Source organism: Acomys minous (assembly GCF_964271855.1).
Source record: "Acomys minous genome assembly, chromosome: 12".
Taxonomy (NCBI): Eukaryota; Metazoa; Chordata; class Mammalia; order Rodentia; family Muridae; genus Acomys; species Acomys minous.
The window spans coordinates 91091425-91108362 of NC_140493.1; the positions used below are offsets into that span (position 1 = coordinate 91091425).

General features: G+C 47.9%; 2 protein-coding genes and 1 long non-coding RNA gene across 6 annotated transcripts in view; 2 read left to right on the forward strand and 1 right to left on the reverse strand.

Annotated features, from left to right (window-relative positions):
• On the forward strand, positions 1–13211 carry MSL1 (MSL complex subunit 1). 3 transcript variants are annotated; one of them, XR_014773055.1, is made up of 10 exons: positions 1–1453; positions 4173–4396; positions 5338–5720; positions 7608–7655; positions 8107–8171; positions 9231–9298; positions 9450–9541; positions 9682–9806; positions 10386–10458; positions 10719–13211. XR_014773055.1 is itself a non-coding variant. In XM_084749357.1 (9 exons), the coding sequence occupies exons 1-9, from the start codon at positions 683–685 to the stop codon at positions 10807–10809; spliced, it is 1848 nt and encodes a 615-aa protein (XP_084605483.1). In that variant the 5' UTR covers positions 4–682; the 3' UTR covers positions 10810–13211. The 3 variants fall into 3 exon arrangements, 2 of the variants coding, with proteins under 2 accessions (XP_084605483.1, XP_084605484.1); XM_084749357.1 differs by lacking the exon at positions 9450–9541 and having other exon boundaries at positions 4–1453; XM_084749358.1 differs by lacking the exons at positions 7608–7655; positions 9450–9541 and having other exon boundaries at positions 4–1453.
• On the reverse strand, positions 12482–15443 carry LOC311579116. Its single transcript, XR_014773059.1, has 2 exons — positions 15354–15443; positions 12482–13419 (listed from the first exon to the last, which is right to left on the reverse strand). It is a non-coding gene; the product is annotated as an uncharacterized lncRNA (long non-coding RNA).
• CASC3 (CASC3 exon junction complex subunit) overlaps positions 15394–16938 on the forward strand; it is a 23701-nt gene continuing 22156 nt past the window's right edge. For both annotated transcript variants that reach the window (XM_084749354.1, XM_084749355.1), the window contains exons 1-3: positions 15394–15753; positions 16129–16156; positions 16566–16603. In XM_084749354.1, the coding sequence (XP_084605480.1) occupies positions 15526–15753; positions 16129–16156; positions 16566–16603 (294 nt within the window). In that variant the 5' untranslated portion in view covers positions 15394–15525. The remainder of the gene's footprint in view (positions 15754–16128; positions 16157–16565; positions 16604–16938) is intronic.

The window sequence follows — 16938 nt, forward strand, 5'->3', positions numbered from 1 at the left end:
GCCCGCTGCCCTCTCGGCGCATGCGCGCTCCCGGTCGGCGGCGGCTGCGGCAGCGGCGGCTCCGTTTTTTTTTTTTTTTTTTAAAGGGAAACGCCGAGGCGCTGGGGGTGACTGTGGGGGAAGGGGACCCGGAGCTGCGGAGACCCCCGAGGGAGGCGGCAGACACTCCCCCCCCTCCCGGAGTAGGAGGGCCTCTGGGCGGACCCGTCCCTCCCACCCCCTTCTGAGGAGGAGCGGGAGGGTGGGGGGAAATGGAGGCTCGGGGCGGCTGAGGCGAGCTCCGGGGCGGGGGGCCGGGGCGGGGAAGGGGGGGTGCGGGGTGGGGAGACGAGGCGGGCCCGGCCGGGCCAGGGGGGGCCGAAGCGAGCTCCGGGGATGAGCTCGGGGGCGGCTGGGTGCGAGCTCCTGCCTCTGCGGCGAAGGCGACGGTGGCGGCAGCAGAGGCGGCGGCGGGGCCCCCATGGGTCGGCGGCGGGCCTCAGCCGCGGCCTCCACTTCTCCGCTCGCCGGCGGCATGGCGCCGGGGCCTCGGAGAAGCCGCGTTAGCGGAGGCCCGCGGCCGCTCTGCTGAGGCGAGCCCGCCAAACTCCCCTCCCCCTCCTCCGTCCTCGACCCCCCGCACCTCGCCCCTTCCCCACCCCCTCCTCCGTCTCGGTCCCCCGCGCCGCCGCTCCGGACCACTATGACCATGAGATCCGCAGTGTTCAAGGCGGCCGCGGCCCCTGCCGGCGGCAACCCCGAGCAGCGACTGGACTACGAGCGGGCTGCGGCGCTGGGCGGGCCCGAGGACGAGTCCGGGGCGGCCGAAGCCCACTTCCTCCCCCGGCATCGTAAGCTCAAGGAGCCGGGGCCCCCGCTGGCCTCCTCTCAGGGCGGGAGCCCCGCGCCCTCTCCAGCCGGCTGCGGCGGCAAGGGCCGGGGCTTGTTACTCCCGGCCGGGGCGGCCCCCGGGCAGCAGGAAGAGAGCTGGGGCGGTTCGGTGCCCTTGCCCTGTCCGCCCCCGGCCACCAAACAAGCCGGCATCGGCGGGGAGCCAGTCGCAGCCGGCGCCGGCTGCAGTCCCCGGCCCAAGTATCAGGCGGTGCTGCCCATTCAGACGGGCTCTCTCGTGGCGGCGGCCAAAGAGCCTACGCCCTGGGCTGGGGACAAGGGTGGGGCGGCTCCCCCAGCTGCCACCGCCTCGGACCCGGCGGGACCCCCACCACTACCTCTGCCCGGGCCGCCGCCACCCCTCGCGCCCACCGCCACCGCCGGGACCCTGGCGGCCAGCGAGGGCAGATGGAAGAGTATGAGGAAGAGCCCTCTCGGGGGTGGCGGCGGCTCGGGAGCCTCCAGTCAGGCCGCCTGCCTCAAACAGATCCTCCTGCTGCAATTGGACCTGATCGAGCAGCAGCAGCAGCAGTTGCAGGCCAAGGAAAAGGAGATCGAGGAGCTGAAGTCCGAGAGAGACACGGTAAGGGAGGGGTTAATCTGCATTAGGGACGGGGAGCGAGCTGTGCGCATGCTCGGGGGAAGGGGGGCTGAAGGAGGCAGAGGTCCCCGCTTGCTTAGGGTTGGAGGAAGTTGGCCACCAGTGAAGGGGAGTGCCTTAGGTGTTGGGTTGGGTTGTTAGGTGCCTGGCTCACTGACACGTTGGGTCGGAGGGAAGGGTTAAAGGTCAACCTCGTGTGTGTGTGTGTGTGTGTGTGTGTGTGTGTGTGTGTGTGTGTGTGTGTGTGAGAGAGAGAGAGAGAGAGAGAGAGAGAGAGAGAGAGAGAGAGAGAGAGAGAGAGAGAGATTGGGAGGCTGCGGTTGCCAAAGGGTTAATTTAAAATGACAGTCCCAGACTTGTGGAAAAGATGTTTAGTGTGGGAAAAGACCGGATTTAAGTGGGGGGGGGGGTTAAAAATGCTGGGGTGGGGTGCAGATGAGGTTGCTTAATGGAGGGTGTTAAATCAAAGCGCTAGTCCGTTAGAAATGTAGAGGTGAGGGACATAGCAGCTGTTGCTCCGGTCACTGCGGCAGCATCGTTAGGAGGGTCGTCACAGGTCTTTTAGCCGGTAGAGGGCAAAGATGGTTTGCATGGAGTCCTCTTTGAGCTTTCCCAAATGACAATCACTGCCTTTGATTTCAGATAGGTTAGTAGGAAACTTGAGTTATAAAACACTACCCACTAGTGAACCAAGTCCCTCGAAGAAGCTGGCAGATTTTGAGGCGCGGGCTTACTCAATGTAGTCAGTAAATCCTGCCACCTCCCAAACCCGTTTTAGAACCTTGAGGTAGTCGAGAAGTCGTTTGTTATTTCTTTGTGTTTCTGGGGGACATGACTACATTGGCCTGGTTTCACTGCAGCAGCCTTAGACACCTCCATGTTAAGCACGCTCCCTCACATCAGGGAAGCTGGGTGGCTGGGTATTACTGTGCTAACATACCTTTTAGCTGCCTAAAAATAAACATGGTTTCTACCGTTGTGTTCAGGCCGCAGCGCGCCTGCTCTCGCTCTCTCCTCATTTCTCGCTTCTCTCTCTCTCTCTGGTGCTGTGTGCGCCAAAGGCAGAGCATGGGAGCAAAAGAGCTGTTTATTTTGTTTGTTTTCTGAGTCGCCATTAGGCGACAGTTTCATTGGAGACGGAATTCTGCAAGTGGAATGGGAACTGGGGCAGATCTTGTTGAAATAGCTCAGTGTTGATTTGTGGAAGTTACTCAACATGGAGGTGGCACTGCTCAGTACTGTACTGCAGCCTAGGGGTGTGATGGCACTGTGATTACAACTCATCCTATCCTTCCTTCCATGGGAAGGGGGTGGGAAGAGAAAGACCAGTAGAGGAGAAGAAATGAAGAATATGTCACCCGCCAAACATGGTTAAGTCATATTAAGGCTGTGAATCAAAACAGAAGTTGAAATGGGAGAATGGCAGATCCGGGGGGACACTGCTGCTTGGGGAGGTCTCTGCTGAGTCCCCATTGGTAGGCCTTTCAAGGTAGGAGAAAGGGTGCTGTAGGCATAAAGCATCAGCCTAAGCTTGGCATTCACTACTTGTGCTGTGCACCGCAGTCTTAGCATTGCTTAAGCCTGTTCCTCTTGTTCAGTTTTTGTTTGGCCTCTACTGAAATCTATGCACTGCATGTATTGAAAGCAGCACTAATATCACTGCCTAACCCAGGCAGAATTCTTGGAGTATGGTGTAAGTAGCACAGTTAGGACCGGAGTTCATACGACGAAGTTTTTTTTTTTTTTTTTTTTTTTTTTTAATTTATGTGCATTGGTGTGAGGGTGTCATATCTTGGAGTTACAGACAGTTGTGAGTTTCCATGTGGGTGGTGGGAATTGAACCCGGGTCCTTTTGAAGAGCAGGCAGTGCTCTTAACTACTGAGCCATTTCTCCAGCCCCATGACGAAGTTTTTTATGGCAATAGACTTCCATTTTCTGTTTGTTTTTTGTGGTTCTCTTTAATTAGAATTAAATGTAACTTTAATAAGTCTTAGGTTATTTTCCTGCTGTCTTAAATGCAAAGTAGGATATATATATGTGTGAGATGTGTGGGGTTATATTGCTGTGTGTATTAATTCTTTCCAGTGTGGTGTTTTCGAGGTGCTTCCTCAAATATGCACACGTAACTTTGATGCAATGCTGCCATCCTGAGTAGCACTGTGAGCTCTTGGTTCCTTTTCACTGTGCTGTTTGAACATTCCATTGTGTCTAGAGTTTTGGAGTGAACATAGAGCAGATAGAATTTGGACATCCTTAAAGGAACACAGGGCTGAGAAAGAGTGTAGCTCAGTGGTGCTCCAGGTGCTTGCCAAGGATGCTCGATGAGGCCCCGGCTCTGTCTCCAGCACCACATGCGACAGCGAAGAACATATTATAAGGTTAAATTTAGGGACTCCCAAATGACTTGGGCCACATGGCCAGCTGTAGCAGAGGCCCTGTCATTGAAAGGTACACTAGCCCCGCCCAGTGAGGGAGGATCTTCTTTCCTCTTATGCCATCCAGACTACCTCCTTCAATTGAGTGTTTTTGCCTTTATTAGGTTTAAGGAAAGCTTTTCAGATTTGTGTCTGCCGATTCAAAGTAAAAGTTGAATTGGTAGGTCCACAGCCACATGCAGAAGACTGCTGATTCCTCACTGCAGCCCAAGGGCCCATGTTTAGCTTCTGTGTATAAGTCATGTATCTTGTCACTTTCTTTTAGCTCCTTGCTCGGATTGAACGTATGGAAAGGCGGATGCAGCTGGTAAAGAGGGATAATGAGAAAGAAAGGCACAAGCTGTTTCAGGGCTATGAAACTGAAGAGAGAGAGGAAACAGAGTTGTCTGAGAAAATTAAACTGGAGCGCCAGCCGGAGCTTTGTGAAACATCCCAGGCTCTGCCTTCCAAGCCTTTCTCGTGTGGCCGGAGTGGAAAGGGACACAAAAGGTGTGCTGATACCTTTATTCTGTTATCTGAACAAGATGAGGAATTTACTGATAACCATGAATATGGGATTGGGATTTGTGGGTTGGCTTTCTAGCAACCATAGACTGAATTGAGAAGTCTGTTGTACTAGGGGCAAGGTGGCTCACCCCTGTAATCACAGCACTTAAGATGCTGAGGCAAGAAAGAGGCTTGTTGGGAGTTCAAGGCCAGCCTGGGCAATAGAGAACTTGTGTGTTTGTTTTTTAAAAACAACAACAAGCTGGGCAGTGGTGGCACATGCCTTTAATCCCAGCATTTGGGAGGCAGAGGCAGCAGATATCTGTGAGTTTGAGGCCAGTCTGGTCTACAGAATGAGTTCCAGGACAGCCAAGGTTATGCAGAGAAACCCTGTCTTGAAAAAACATTTAAAAAAAAATTGGGTGTGGTGGTGCACGCCTTTAATCCCAGCACTCGGGAGGCAGAGCCGGCGGAGTTCAAGGCCAGCCTGGTCTACAAAGTGAGTCCAGGACAGCCAAGGCTACACAGAGAGACCCTGTCTTAAAAAACGTAAAAAGAAAGAAAGAAAGAAAGAAAAGAAAAGAAAAAAACTGTAAAAAATAACAACAAAACCAACCCATGTTTCTTGGTTGAGAAATTGTCTTGAAACATTTTTTTGTCACACTACTAAGTACAAAAATGCAGAGTACATCTTTTAGAGAGAATGGGTGATGACTGTTCCTTGTTGAATTTGTAGGCAGTAGAACAGTTAGTCTTAAACATACGTACTTGCTCCTTTACCAAAGAGCTGCTCAACATTCAAGCATGACACTTGTTGCGCATGTCTTCCACATGAACAGTAGATGTTTAGGTGCCTGGATAGTTCTCTTGCCCTCAGATACATTCTAATCAAATTTTATTCAAAAGTCAATTAATTTTATAACATTTTCTTTCCTACCTAATAGGAAAACCCCATTTGGAAATACAGAAAGAAAGACTCCTGTTAAAAAGCTGGCTCCTGAATTTTCAAAAGTCAAAACAAAAACTCCTAAGCACTCTCCCATTAAAGAGGAACCCTGTGGTTCCATATCAGAAACTGTTTGTAAACGTGAATTGAGGAGCCAAGAAACCCCAGAAAAGCCCCGGTCTTCAGTGGATACCCCACCAAGACTCTGTACTCCCCAAAAGGGATCCAGCGCCCACCCCAAGGAGAAAGCCTTCTCAAGTGAGATGGAAGATTTGCCGTACCTTTCCACCACAGAAATGTATTTGTGTCGTTGGCACCAGCCTCCCCCATCACCGTTACCATTACGGGAATCCTCTCCAAAGAAGGAGGAGACTGTAGCAAGTAAGGCATAGCGAACACTTGCTCTTATCCCTAGTGGTGGCGGTCACGAGCTAACACGTGTGAGATGCCTTTGGCATTTTATAAAAAGTACAATCAATAAAGCAGAGTTCTGTCAAGAATGAGTAAGTTAACAGCCAGAGACAGACACTGTGCAGGCATTGCAAATAGATGGAATTACAGCAAAATGTGCTCAATGTATGTGTCTGCTCACAACACTGGGAGATGTGTTTGCCAGTAAGTTGCTCATCACAAGAGCACCAGACTTGGGGGGTGTAATCTCCGGCAACTTGCATGCCCTCTGAAAGAAGGGTTTTCTGTGCTGTGAAACGCATAGAACTTATACTTTGCCGTGCACGACTGTTCTGCAATTGATATTGTGTGAAACCTGGGAGGGTGGTCTTTGGGTGTTCTCAGGGGCCAATGGTAATCTTGGTTGGGGAGCCAGCTTGTGGTGGGGAGTTTCACCTGGGCCTCCGCTCTCTTAACTACGTAAACATTTATCTGTATCTCTATGTCCCGGTCTGGGGCAGGAGGAATCTGCCAAAGACCACCAGTCTTACTTTACTTTACACACTTCACAAGGTTCTAAGATGTGAAGAGTTTACTTGGATTGCAGTAGCCCATTGGTTGTTCATATATTTAAATAAAATGGTCTACAAACTATTTTCAAACAATAAGGACTATCTTGGGATATCTGAGCTGCTTGGGGAGGGTGGGGGGTGTGGGAACTTGGTCTTATTCCTGTTTATTTCTTAATGGCTTCCACAGAGAACGATCCCTATCTTCCATATGAACCAGTAACTGTAATGTGCCTTCACTTGTGTTATATTAGTCTATGACAGTCGTGGGTGCTCTTGGGTAATGGTGGGGAAAGCTTCCTTAGGTAGAGCCTTAGACCTAAGTTTCTACCCCTGTGCCTTACTCTAGCAGGGATGGGGATGGGAATCCATTCCCATAAGACATGACCATTCTCCAGGCTTTGTTTGGCTGTTGTGACAAATCTAAGTGGGGAAGACAGATAAACGATGTACCCTTTATTAGGCCTCACACCTGCTACATGAGACAGGGTCCTGATCTAGATTCAGATACTTTTTGTTGTTTCAGTGAGTTGAACAGGTTCATCCTAAGAGTTCATTTCTGCTGCTATAGCAATGCTGTGGGACAAGTGAGGAGGCACCGTGAAGCAACTTCCCATCCGGAATTAGGAGATGGCTTGGTCTGGAGTCATTCTGTGTGACTGGCTGTTTTTGAACACACTGTCTACTCTAGTAGAGCAAGTTCCAAACACATCTGTGATTGTGGACATAACGCTATGAGGGAGTGTGACTGGGTGGTCCCAGTCTCTTGAGGAGCCTGAGTTATGCATAAGTGTGTGAGAGTCCTTTATGATGCTCCTATCTCAAGAGGAAGTCTCAATGGCTTATTCTAAGGAAGCCACAGTCTTTGTGCATGTTGTTCAGGCTGGACCAGCAAGGTAGTTTGTTTGGAGGGAGGAGGAAACTGTTTAAGAAGACTACATATGTAAGTTCTGAGAACACTGATCTATTTATTTGAAAACTAGGGTCAACTTTTACTCACCTGCCATGTTCTGAGTTTAAGGTTTGATATCCTTGGCCATCAACTGTTGCAGGGAAACCACCCTAAATAATGAAGAAAAGAAGTCGTCTCAGTGTAAAAAAAAAAAAAAGTGGTGGGCTTATTTTCTTTTCTTTTGTCTGTTGTTCCCTCTTCCCTTTCCCCAGAGAAAAATTCTCAAAAGAACAACTCAAAAAACAAAATGACTTCCCAGTGAGGAGAACACCAGTGATGATCCTTTCCTCCATTTTGGGTCTGGGCTTTTTTTTTTCTTTTTACACTGAGGTGATTCTTCTTTCCTGCGTTATTTAGGGTGTCTGATGCCATCAAGTGTTGCAGGAGAGACTTCAGTCTTGGCTGGTGAGTAGATTAGGAATTGCTGGCCGGGCCTGGGGTGGGGATGGGAGGGATGGCGGCTGGTTGGGAGCTACGTTCTTGTCTGTTGGATGTGGAACAGTGAGCTTCCTTGGTGTTTGATGACATTACCGTAGACATCAAAATGACAACACATCCCAGTTGCTTTTCAGGAACTTCAGTAGCATCTATTCTGTGAATTGTCAGGTATTGGCTTAGGGTTTTTTGTGACCCTGAGTTTGGCAGACTGCAGTGGCACTTTAGGTTCTTTGACACCATAGCGAGGACACTGACTATGGCTTTGGGTGAGGCCACAGAATGGATTCCTATCCCTTGGTAACCGTCTTATCTTGGGAGAGACCTTGTCCTAGTGAATAGTCGGGCAGCTGTGTGACTTTGGACTTAAGGGTGGTTCCACCCCTCCTCTTTTTCTTTTTCTTTCTCTTTATTTTTTCAGTTCCTTCTTGGAGGGACCACTCAGTAGAGCCTCTAAGGGACCCAAATCCTTCAGATATTTTGGAGGTGAGTACCAAGAGCTGTTAAGGGAACGGGAAACAATAGAATATAAGGGGATGCAAGTGGCCATTGTAGTTGCACCTGGAGTCCCAGATACTCAGGGACTGAGGCAAGAGAATTTCTTGAATTTAGGCTGTTGTCTAGGCAACATAGGGAGATCTTATCTCAAGGAGTGGGGGGTGGCGGTGCTCTTGAATATTTCTTATAACTGTGACCGGATTCAAAAGAACTTTTTTATTTATTTAACTTACTTTATGTGTATTGGTATGGAGGTGTCAGATCCCTTAGAACTGGAATCACAGTTGTAAGCTGCCGTGTGCGTGCTGGGAATTGAATCCGGGTCCTTTGGAAGAACAGATAGAGCTCTTAACCACTTGAGCTCTCTCTCCAGCCCCCTAAAAAGAACTCTTAAGACCAGAAAGGAAGCCGAGCGTGGTGGAGCACGCCTTTAATCCCAGCACTTGGGGAGGCAGAGGCAGGTAGATCGCTGTGAGTTCAAGGCCAGCCTGGTCTATAAAGTGAGTCCAGGACAGCCAAGGCTACACAGAGAGAAACCCTATGTCAAAAAAACAAAGACCAGAAAGGAGCTTGAGGTTTCTTAGTCTATAGTCTTCATCTTATGGATGAGAAAAGTCAGATCTAGAATAGTTAAGTCATTTTTCAAAGTCAGTATTGAGGTGGTGTTCCAAACTAAGGTAGATTGCATACTGAGCACACTCTGCCACTCAGAAACATAATTTTATGTTCCAAACTTATTTGATTATTGAAAGAAATGGATGTTTTCAAGTCAGATTCTTACAAAGTTTCTAGATAGGGGGAGAGTTTATTGTCTTCTCTCAGACGTTTGCCATGATTTATCCTGAAAAGTTAGGGGAATTAATTAAGAAAGTTGGGGTTTTGGAAAGGATGGGGGTTAAGGACAGGAGTGTGTTTTATTGATTGTTTCACTACAAGGTTAACAGCTCTATCAGTACTTTAGAGCCAGAAGGTGAAAGATTGTACACTGCCCAGAGCTGTGCTACCCCAGCCTGGTCATACGTACCTTATCCCTCTGTTCCTCCTCAGAACCTGGATGACAGTGTGTTTTCAAAGAGGCATGCAAAACTGGAGCTAGATGAGAAGAGGAGGAAAAGGTAAGGCCGAAATCCCCATCCCGCCAGCACCTGAGCCCTAGAACTCGGACTCCCTCTTCCATGTTGGGGAGAGCCCTGGGGCTCCTAACATTCCGGTGATCCTAGTGTGGCAGTTAGTGGAATGTCTTAGCTGGGGCGGTTGTCCTTACAGGCCTTTTCACGGATGCCCCCTCTCAGTACTACTATCTGTGGACGCCAACACATACTCTAGACTGCTAGACCCAAAGAGTTCTTCTCAACCAGGTAGTCAGCTCCCTTTAACCCCATCTAGAGGGTTAAACAGGGATCTTCTAGCCTGGGGAGTGTGAACTCTCTGTGTGGGACAGCTTTAGGTAAGGAGTAATGCTGGCTTTGTCTGTTTTTGTTTGTCTGGTTTTTCCCAGATGGGATATTCAGAGGATCAGGGAACAAAGAATTTTACAGCGACTGCAGCTCAGAATGTATAAAAAGAAAGGAATTCAGGAATCTGAGCCTGAGGTTACCTCATTTTTCCCTGAGCCAGATGACGGTAAGTTGTACCCATCTAAAAAATGTAGGTTTGGGCTGGAGAGATGTGGCTCAGTGGCTAAGAGCACTTCTGTTCTTAGAGAGACCAGAGCTTGGTTTCCAGCACCCACATTGGGCAACCTCCAGTTGCAGGGGAGCCATGCCTTTTTCTGACCTCAGAGGGCACTACATTCAACATGCACAAACCCACACACAGACACATACATAAACACATAAAACAAAGCAAATAAAACATTTACAAGTGGGGGCTGGAGAGATGGCCCAGCAGTTTAGGGCACTGTCTGCTCTTCCAGAGGTCCTGAGTTCAATTCCCAGCAACCACATGGTGGCTCAGAGCCGTCTATACAGGTATCTAATGCCCTCCTGGCATGCAGGTGTGCATGCAGCTAGAGCAATCATACATAAAATAAATAAGCTTTTTTTAAAAAAAAAGTTAGCAAATGTAGACTTTTCAAGGGGAAAAAGAGCACAGGTCTCCATAGCACGCCTGTTCTGATGAGCGTACTGTGTTTTGGAGGTAGTGTAGTAGTTGGGCCTCTCACTGCTTGCTAACAAGGTCCCATGTGATTTTCTTGCGCAGTTGAAAGTTTGATGATCACCCCCTTCTTGCCTGTTGTAGCATTTGGACGACCATTACCAAAATTAACTCCACAGTAAGTACAAAGGATTTTTCCTCTCCCTTTTCTCAGGTAGTTTGTATCTCCTTTTCAGACTCCATGGAAGCCTAGATATAATGGGGAGCCACGTGGCTTAGGCATAGCCATGATTTTCTGAGGACAAGCCAGAAAGTAGGGGTGCTTTGTAGATGAGAAGGAGATGGTTTTGCCACTTTGATGGCGACTAGATCAGCTGACTATGGCTTGGTTTTGAAGCAGCCTTCTCGCTTTGCTATCCTCATTTTTTCTTTTGTCAGGAACTTTGAGCTACCCTGGTTGGACGAGCGAAGCCGTTGCAGGTTGGAGATCCAGAAGAAGCAAACACCTCACCGGACGTGTAGGAAGTAGCTGCGCTGCAAGAGCCCTGTCTTCAGATAGTTGTAGCATGCCGTTCCAAGAGAATGGCAGAGACCTGCATATGTGACCTGTGTCCTCCTGTGTAATGCCTTTCCATACCCCTCCATTTTAGTTTTGTTCTCTTTACTCTGATTTCACAAAACAAACAAACAAGAAACCTCTTGCATTGGGCTAATTGTGAAATACGGAGTTATTGGCACTTCTTTTCCCTTTTTGGGGAAACGAGCTCTTGAGCTCATCCTGTAGGATGGTAGATTTGGGAGTTTCAGGAGCCACTTCTGCTTACTGGCCTATGGTAAAGGGGTAAAGTGCTCTCCGTTGGCCACTTTAAGGTGGAGCAACCCCTGCCTGTAGGAGCTGTGCCTGCCCTGAACCCTGTGTTTCCCTGGTGCTCCCACCTTCTGAATAGTGTGGGTGTAGTGGATTTTTACACCCAAATAAAACAAAAAGACCTTACCGTGAGCTTTTCAGCCCAAGGAGGAATAACACAAAGCGATGGAGTAAGTCATCCTCATAGAGGAAGAAACTGGGAAGTTTGTCAGAAAGTTCTCTTAAACTATCCCGTGATACCAGCAGATGGGAGGGATACGTGGCTGCTCACTTCTTAATTGATGGGAGCTGAAGTTCATTCCACCCCTCAAAAAAGAAAATGTGTAGAGAAAGATTGGGGATGTAAGTGTCCAGCTAGTCACAGTGCTAAACCCACGCACTTGTTATTGGGGATGGCGTGCCAGAATCTGTGTAGGTGTCCTGTGTCACAGCACGTCTCAAGTATTCCTTAGTGGGGCTTCATCCTATTAGCCAAACTTTTGGTGGTGAGGTAGAAGTCGGGGTGGGGGCGGGGTACGGAAGGGTGTGTTCCTCCAGCTGGCAGATGTCCACATCCTGAAACAGTTGTACCTAATGAGCTTCATTCGTTTAGTGAAAATAGATGTATACATGTACCATCTTGGTTCCCATCTCCTGCCCGTGTTTTGTTACTAAAATAAATAAACAAATAAAAATGAAAAAAAATTTAAAAAGAAAAAAAAAATCAGGACAGCACTTCCAGGGCACTTAGGTCTCAGTGTAAGATCCCTGTTAACTATCTTGAAGGAAAATAGAGCCGAGGCCCCTGGTCTTCTATATAGGAATTGCCTTTCATTAGTCTTAAGGACTATTGTATAAAAAGAAAAGGAGTCTAATCTCCTAGGAGGTAGGGGCTTTATCCTTGAAGAGAATATGTCCCCTGATTATTAGCACTTTTAGAGGAGAAGCCAAGGTATGTAGGGTGTGTGGCTGGCCCATCGCTGAGCATGAGAGAATGGGATTACTGTTGTGGGAAGAGAAGAGAAGTTCCTCAGGGGCCTCCCACGTCTGAAGCTTTTTTGAGATGTTATCTGTGCTCCCTGGGTTTGACTCTGAAAGGAATTATTCCAGCAGTACATGTAGTATTCTTGGATGGTCTTGCTGCTCTTCATTCTCCTTTGTGTGTGTTTGTGTGTGGCTCTGGGTTTCCATTTGTAACCCATCTGCTTAGAAGCATGGTCTCTCTGTAACGGAAGCTGCCGTAAACTTCACTGCAGCAAGGATGTCGAGAAGAGGGCTTACTCCACTAGGGGCTTTCATCTCACACCTTAAGGATGAGGATATAGCTAGAAAAATTGGGCCAGATTTGTGTTACTTCTTTGCTTTTTTTTTTTAATGTGGCAAGCTGGTTAGTGCTCCTCCTCTGAGCTGTGTTATGTTTCTTTATAACGTGCTCCTCCCAAAAACAACAACCCCGTCAGGTGTCTGTCTGCTTCGTTGCTGATCCCTCTCAGTTTCTTGTTGGTACCACAGTTTGTCAGACTTAACCTCTAGGTTTCTGCCCTACACAGAGGAGTCCTCAGGTCCTGTTTTTGTTAGGCTGAGAGGAATCCATGAGGTGCTATCTGGCAGGACTTAAGTGGATTCTATTGCTTTGGTTCCCCTTTCCCTGAGGACCTAATATTTTATTATGTCCTCTCCTAGATTTCCTTTGGTTTGGGTATGTTGAGGTTTGTTGAGAAGGAGGTTAAAGTAAAGCTCTAGGAGTGAAATTACAGTGTGTTAAGAGTGTGGGGAAAATTAATCTCTTTTTTCCCTACATGGGATACAGCACTGTAAAATTCAGTCTTCAACAGAAAGAGAGGCCCTGCACTTCTAAAACATAGTTCCTTATTTCTTTAACAAAGTTTAAGCTAGCGTTAATAAATTAAAAGAGAAATTGCTTGTCTCTCCATCTCAGCTTTGTTTTATGCCCATTTCATATCGTTGTCTGTGCTGTAATTCATACTTTTGATACCATTTCTGATGTGTAAAGTCGGCTGTCTTGTAAATATCTTATAAAGAGTTCAATTGTAAATAAACTATTGTGGCCGTTAATTTTTGAACTTTTGCCTCAATTTATTAGATTTGTTGGGAAACATTAATTCTTGTATATATGAAAGAATGGGGGCAGGGGAGGCGCCTGGAGAGATGGCTCAGCGGCTAAGAGGCTGTTCTTCCAAAGGTCCTGAGTTCAATTCCCAGCAGCCACATGGTGGCTCACAACAATCTATACTGAAATCTGGTGCCCTCTTCTGGTATGCAGGCAGAATACTGTATAAATAATAAATATTAAAAAAAAAAAAAGATTGGGGGAATCTTATTAACCCAAATAAAACAATAACATTACTTACCCCTTTTTATAAGGCACTCATTCCACTGTGTCAGAGTACAGTCTATGTTTCATTCCTTTGTCCTGAGCCCATCTTTATACATAAATGGCAAATTACAAAGCTCATAGCAAGTCCCTGTACTCAGCCTCTGATTTCTCGTGGGTAAGAAAATCCAGATTTGCTTGAATCCAATGTCTTCTCACATACATTTGTATCCTTGAAATCCCTCATTGTAACAGGAACCTGCTGGCTCTTGTCTTGAGATGAAAAAAAGACCAACCTCTTACTTCCCTCACACTTCCTCTAATAAGATGTGTGTGGAATCCTGGACCATCTGGTCATGCTAAACATTGATGGTTTCTTACACCTGGTTCTCAGAAGGACTGTGATCCTAAGCACTCACACAGCCAGGCTAGCACCAGAGTCCATGTGAGCCTAGCTTACACAAGACACTGTCATAAAAAAATAAAAGTAAAAAAAAAAAAAAGGAAGTTGGATTCAGCAGCAGATGGTGGTGCACACCTGTAATCCTAGCACCTGGGGAGAGGCTGAGGCTGGTGGATCTTGAGTGTGCAAACACTAGCCTGAGGGCAGACTCTGTCTAAAAAAAAACATCCCCAACTGGACTCAGAACAACTAAAGGACAAAGTGGCAAACTATCATTTTCCTTATTTAGACACTAATCTTGGCAGTCTGGCTGCACCTTTTTAGCTAGTGATGGATGAGAGCTTGTGCCTTCCACACTTACTACATCGAGCAGTCTCCATTTTGAATTCAGGCAGTTGAGTTCGGAGGTGAATTCCACTATACACCCCGATCTCCAGCTGAGAGTCAGTCTGCAGACATTCAGGATTCCTTCCACTCATATACTATCTATAAATCTGGTAAGCAGTAAGATCTTAATGAAAACAGCTCAGAATCCTCTTACCTCATAGCCACTTGAGGTATATTACCAATTTGCATTAATAACTTAGCTCATAAACTATGTTGTTGCAAGGTAGCTGTCCTGAAATTTTTTTTTTCATGCTGACAAATGCATTGTCCAAAGCATTTTCTGTCAGGTAACTAGTTTTCATATTTAAAAACGACAACACATCAGGATTTTAAAGGACAGATTTCTAATACCTCTAGACTTTTTGGGGGGGGGAGAAAGGGGAGGGAGACATGGTTACAAAACTGGTCTCTAGTCAGGTGCAGCGGCCCACGCCATTAATCCCAGCATAGCAGAACTGTGAGTTCGAGGCCAGCCTGGTCTACAAAGTGAGTCCAGGACAGCCAGGGCTACACAGAGAAACCCTGTCTCGAAAAAACAAAACAACAACAACAACAAAAACCCCAAAACAAAAAACTGGCTTCTATGTAATCAAGGATGATCCAGCCCTAAGTTTTAAAAACATAGTAAGACTAGTGTGCTACCAATCTGCACTTCTTAAAAGGTGATAACTAGATGGAAAGACACATGGAGAAATGAAATATTGAATAGACACAAAAAACACCGCAATAGTAAGTTCTGTCTCCATTGCAGAACAGTTTCTCCTATCCCCTAAATTTAGGTTGGTATGAAGAGCTGGCAAACCTGACGCAGGACTAAAGTAAAGGTCTTTTCACCTGGATTCATGATTTTTACCATGCAAAGAAATACAGTAAAACGCTCTGCCTAAAATCCAGGGAGAAACGTGAAATGGAAAACCAAAACCACGCAATAGCTTCAACGCCGCAGTGGAGTTGTAACAGGTCAAAGACCTCCCCAAGGAAAGCCCAAGATGGCCGAGCGAAGCACCCCGAGAGACTGCAGGAGCCCAATCCCCGCGCCCTCCGCCCGCCCAGAGAGGAAATTGTAGCGCCGAGCCACGCCCCCTTACATCACCAACATACGTAATCTCGCTCTCCAGAAAAACGTGCCGCAGGGCGCAGCCCCCGCCCCGTGGAAAGAGGGGCGGTCCGCCCGGGACGTGAAGCACGCCGGGACCGCTCTCGAGCCTCCCGGCAGCCTCTGCGACGGGCGTGGTGCGTAAGGAGCTGACCAGCGGTGGCCGTTTTCCGTAAGATGGCGGACCGCCGTCGGCAGCGCGCTTCCCAGGACACTGAGGACGAAGAATCTGGCGCTTCGGGTTCCGACAGCGGCTCTCCTGCGCGGGGAGGCGGAAGCTGCAGCGGAAGCGTCGGAGGCGGCGGCAGTGGCTCGCTGCCTTCTCAGAGAGGCGGCCGCGGCGGGGGCCTTCATCTGCGGCGGGTGGAGAGCGGGGGCGCCAAGAGCGCAGAGGAGTCCGAGTGTGTGAGTGAGCGCCTGCCGTCGGGCGGCGACCCGGCAGGGGGCGGGGTGTAGGTGATGCGAGCTGCTAGTCCTCCTGTTAGAGGGAAAGGTTATCCCGCTGCGACTGTGCAGCCACCCAGAGCCCCGGGGGTGGGGGGGTGGGGGAAAGGATTGGGTGGTTTCTCAGCTCCGGGAGTGCAACGCAGAAACTGGGGCTGGGGGGCGTAGGGAACCGGCCTTCTTGATGGCACTTTCGAAAGATTTACCTTTCTCCCTATCACTATTCCAAGCGTTTGCGTTCATTCTTCCGTCCTCCCTCACGTTTATTTGTGGGTGGGCTTCCCCATGTCTGGAAATCAATCACAGCCCTAACCCAGGTCGTCTTCTTCCTCCCAGGAGAGTGAAGATGGCATGGAAGGAGATGGTGAGTGGTTTTACTTTATCATGAAATCTTTCGGAGATAAACTGAGGCCACGTATTTCTAACAGATTTATTAAGGGTTTCCGGGGAGTGGCTTTTTGTGTCATAGTGGTTAGGAGCATAGTTGTTTTGTCTGGTTCCTTTATGGAAGGTGACGGATTGAGTCCACTGTGGTACCACCTGCTGGCAGCATAGTGTTTTGGTTTTTTGTTTTGTTTTGTTTTGTTTTGTTGGTCAGCGTGGTCACAAACTTCTCCATCTATAAGTAGAAACTATAGTTTTGTCTGCCTCAGAAGTTGCTGTCCAAATTAATGAGACTTAGCTTGACCCAAAGCGAGCAGTCAGAAATGTAGTTGTAAACATTTATATTGTTTTTGCCCCCTTTCACATATTTATTTGTGTTTTCCTTTCAGCTGTTCTTTCCGACTATGAAAGTGCAGAAGATTCAGAAGTGAGTGTGATAGATTCTTTTTCCTTATGGTGTAAGTCAGTGTCTTATAAACCTGCATCTGTATAGTACGAAAATTCTCACTTGCTTCTCTTCTGGACATTCTTCATGTATGCTTTTTATAGTCTGTTAGAAGCTGGGAGATGGTGACACACCTCTAATCCCAGCACTCGGGAGGCAGAGGCAGTAAGGTCTCCATGAGTTCGAGGTCAGCCTGATCCTCAGAGCAAGTTTCAGCACAGCCAGGGGGACACAATGGGGGTAAAAATCTGTTAGGGAATAACTTGTCCAGTTAATGACAGCAACTTGAAGCCATGCCTCTTCAAGCTACAAGTCAC

Bases quoted from the DNA above. Each gene is read 5' to 3' on its own strand.
- MSL1 (XM_084749357.1), top strand. From the start codon at position 683: ATGACCATGAGATCCGCAGTGTTCAAGGCGGCCGCGGCCCCTGCCGGC. The intron at 1,454-4,172 runs GTAAGGGAGGGG...ACTTTCTTTTAG, and splicing joins TGAAGTCCGAGAGAGACACG to CTCCTTGCTCGGATTGAACG. The intron at 10,459-10,718 runs GTAAGTACAAAG...TTCTTTTGTCAG, and splicing joins TTACCAAAATTAACTCCACA to GAACTTTGAGCTACCCTGGT.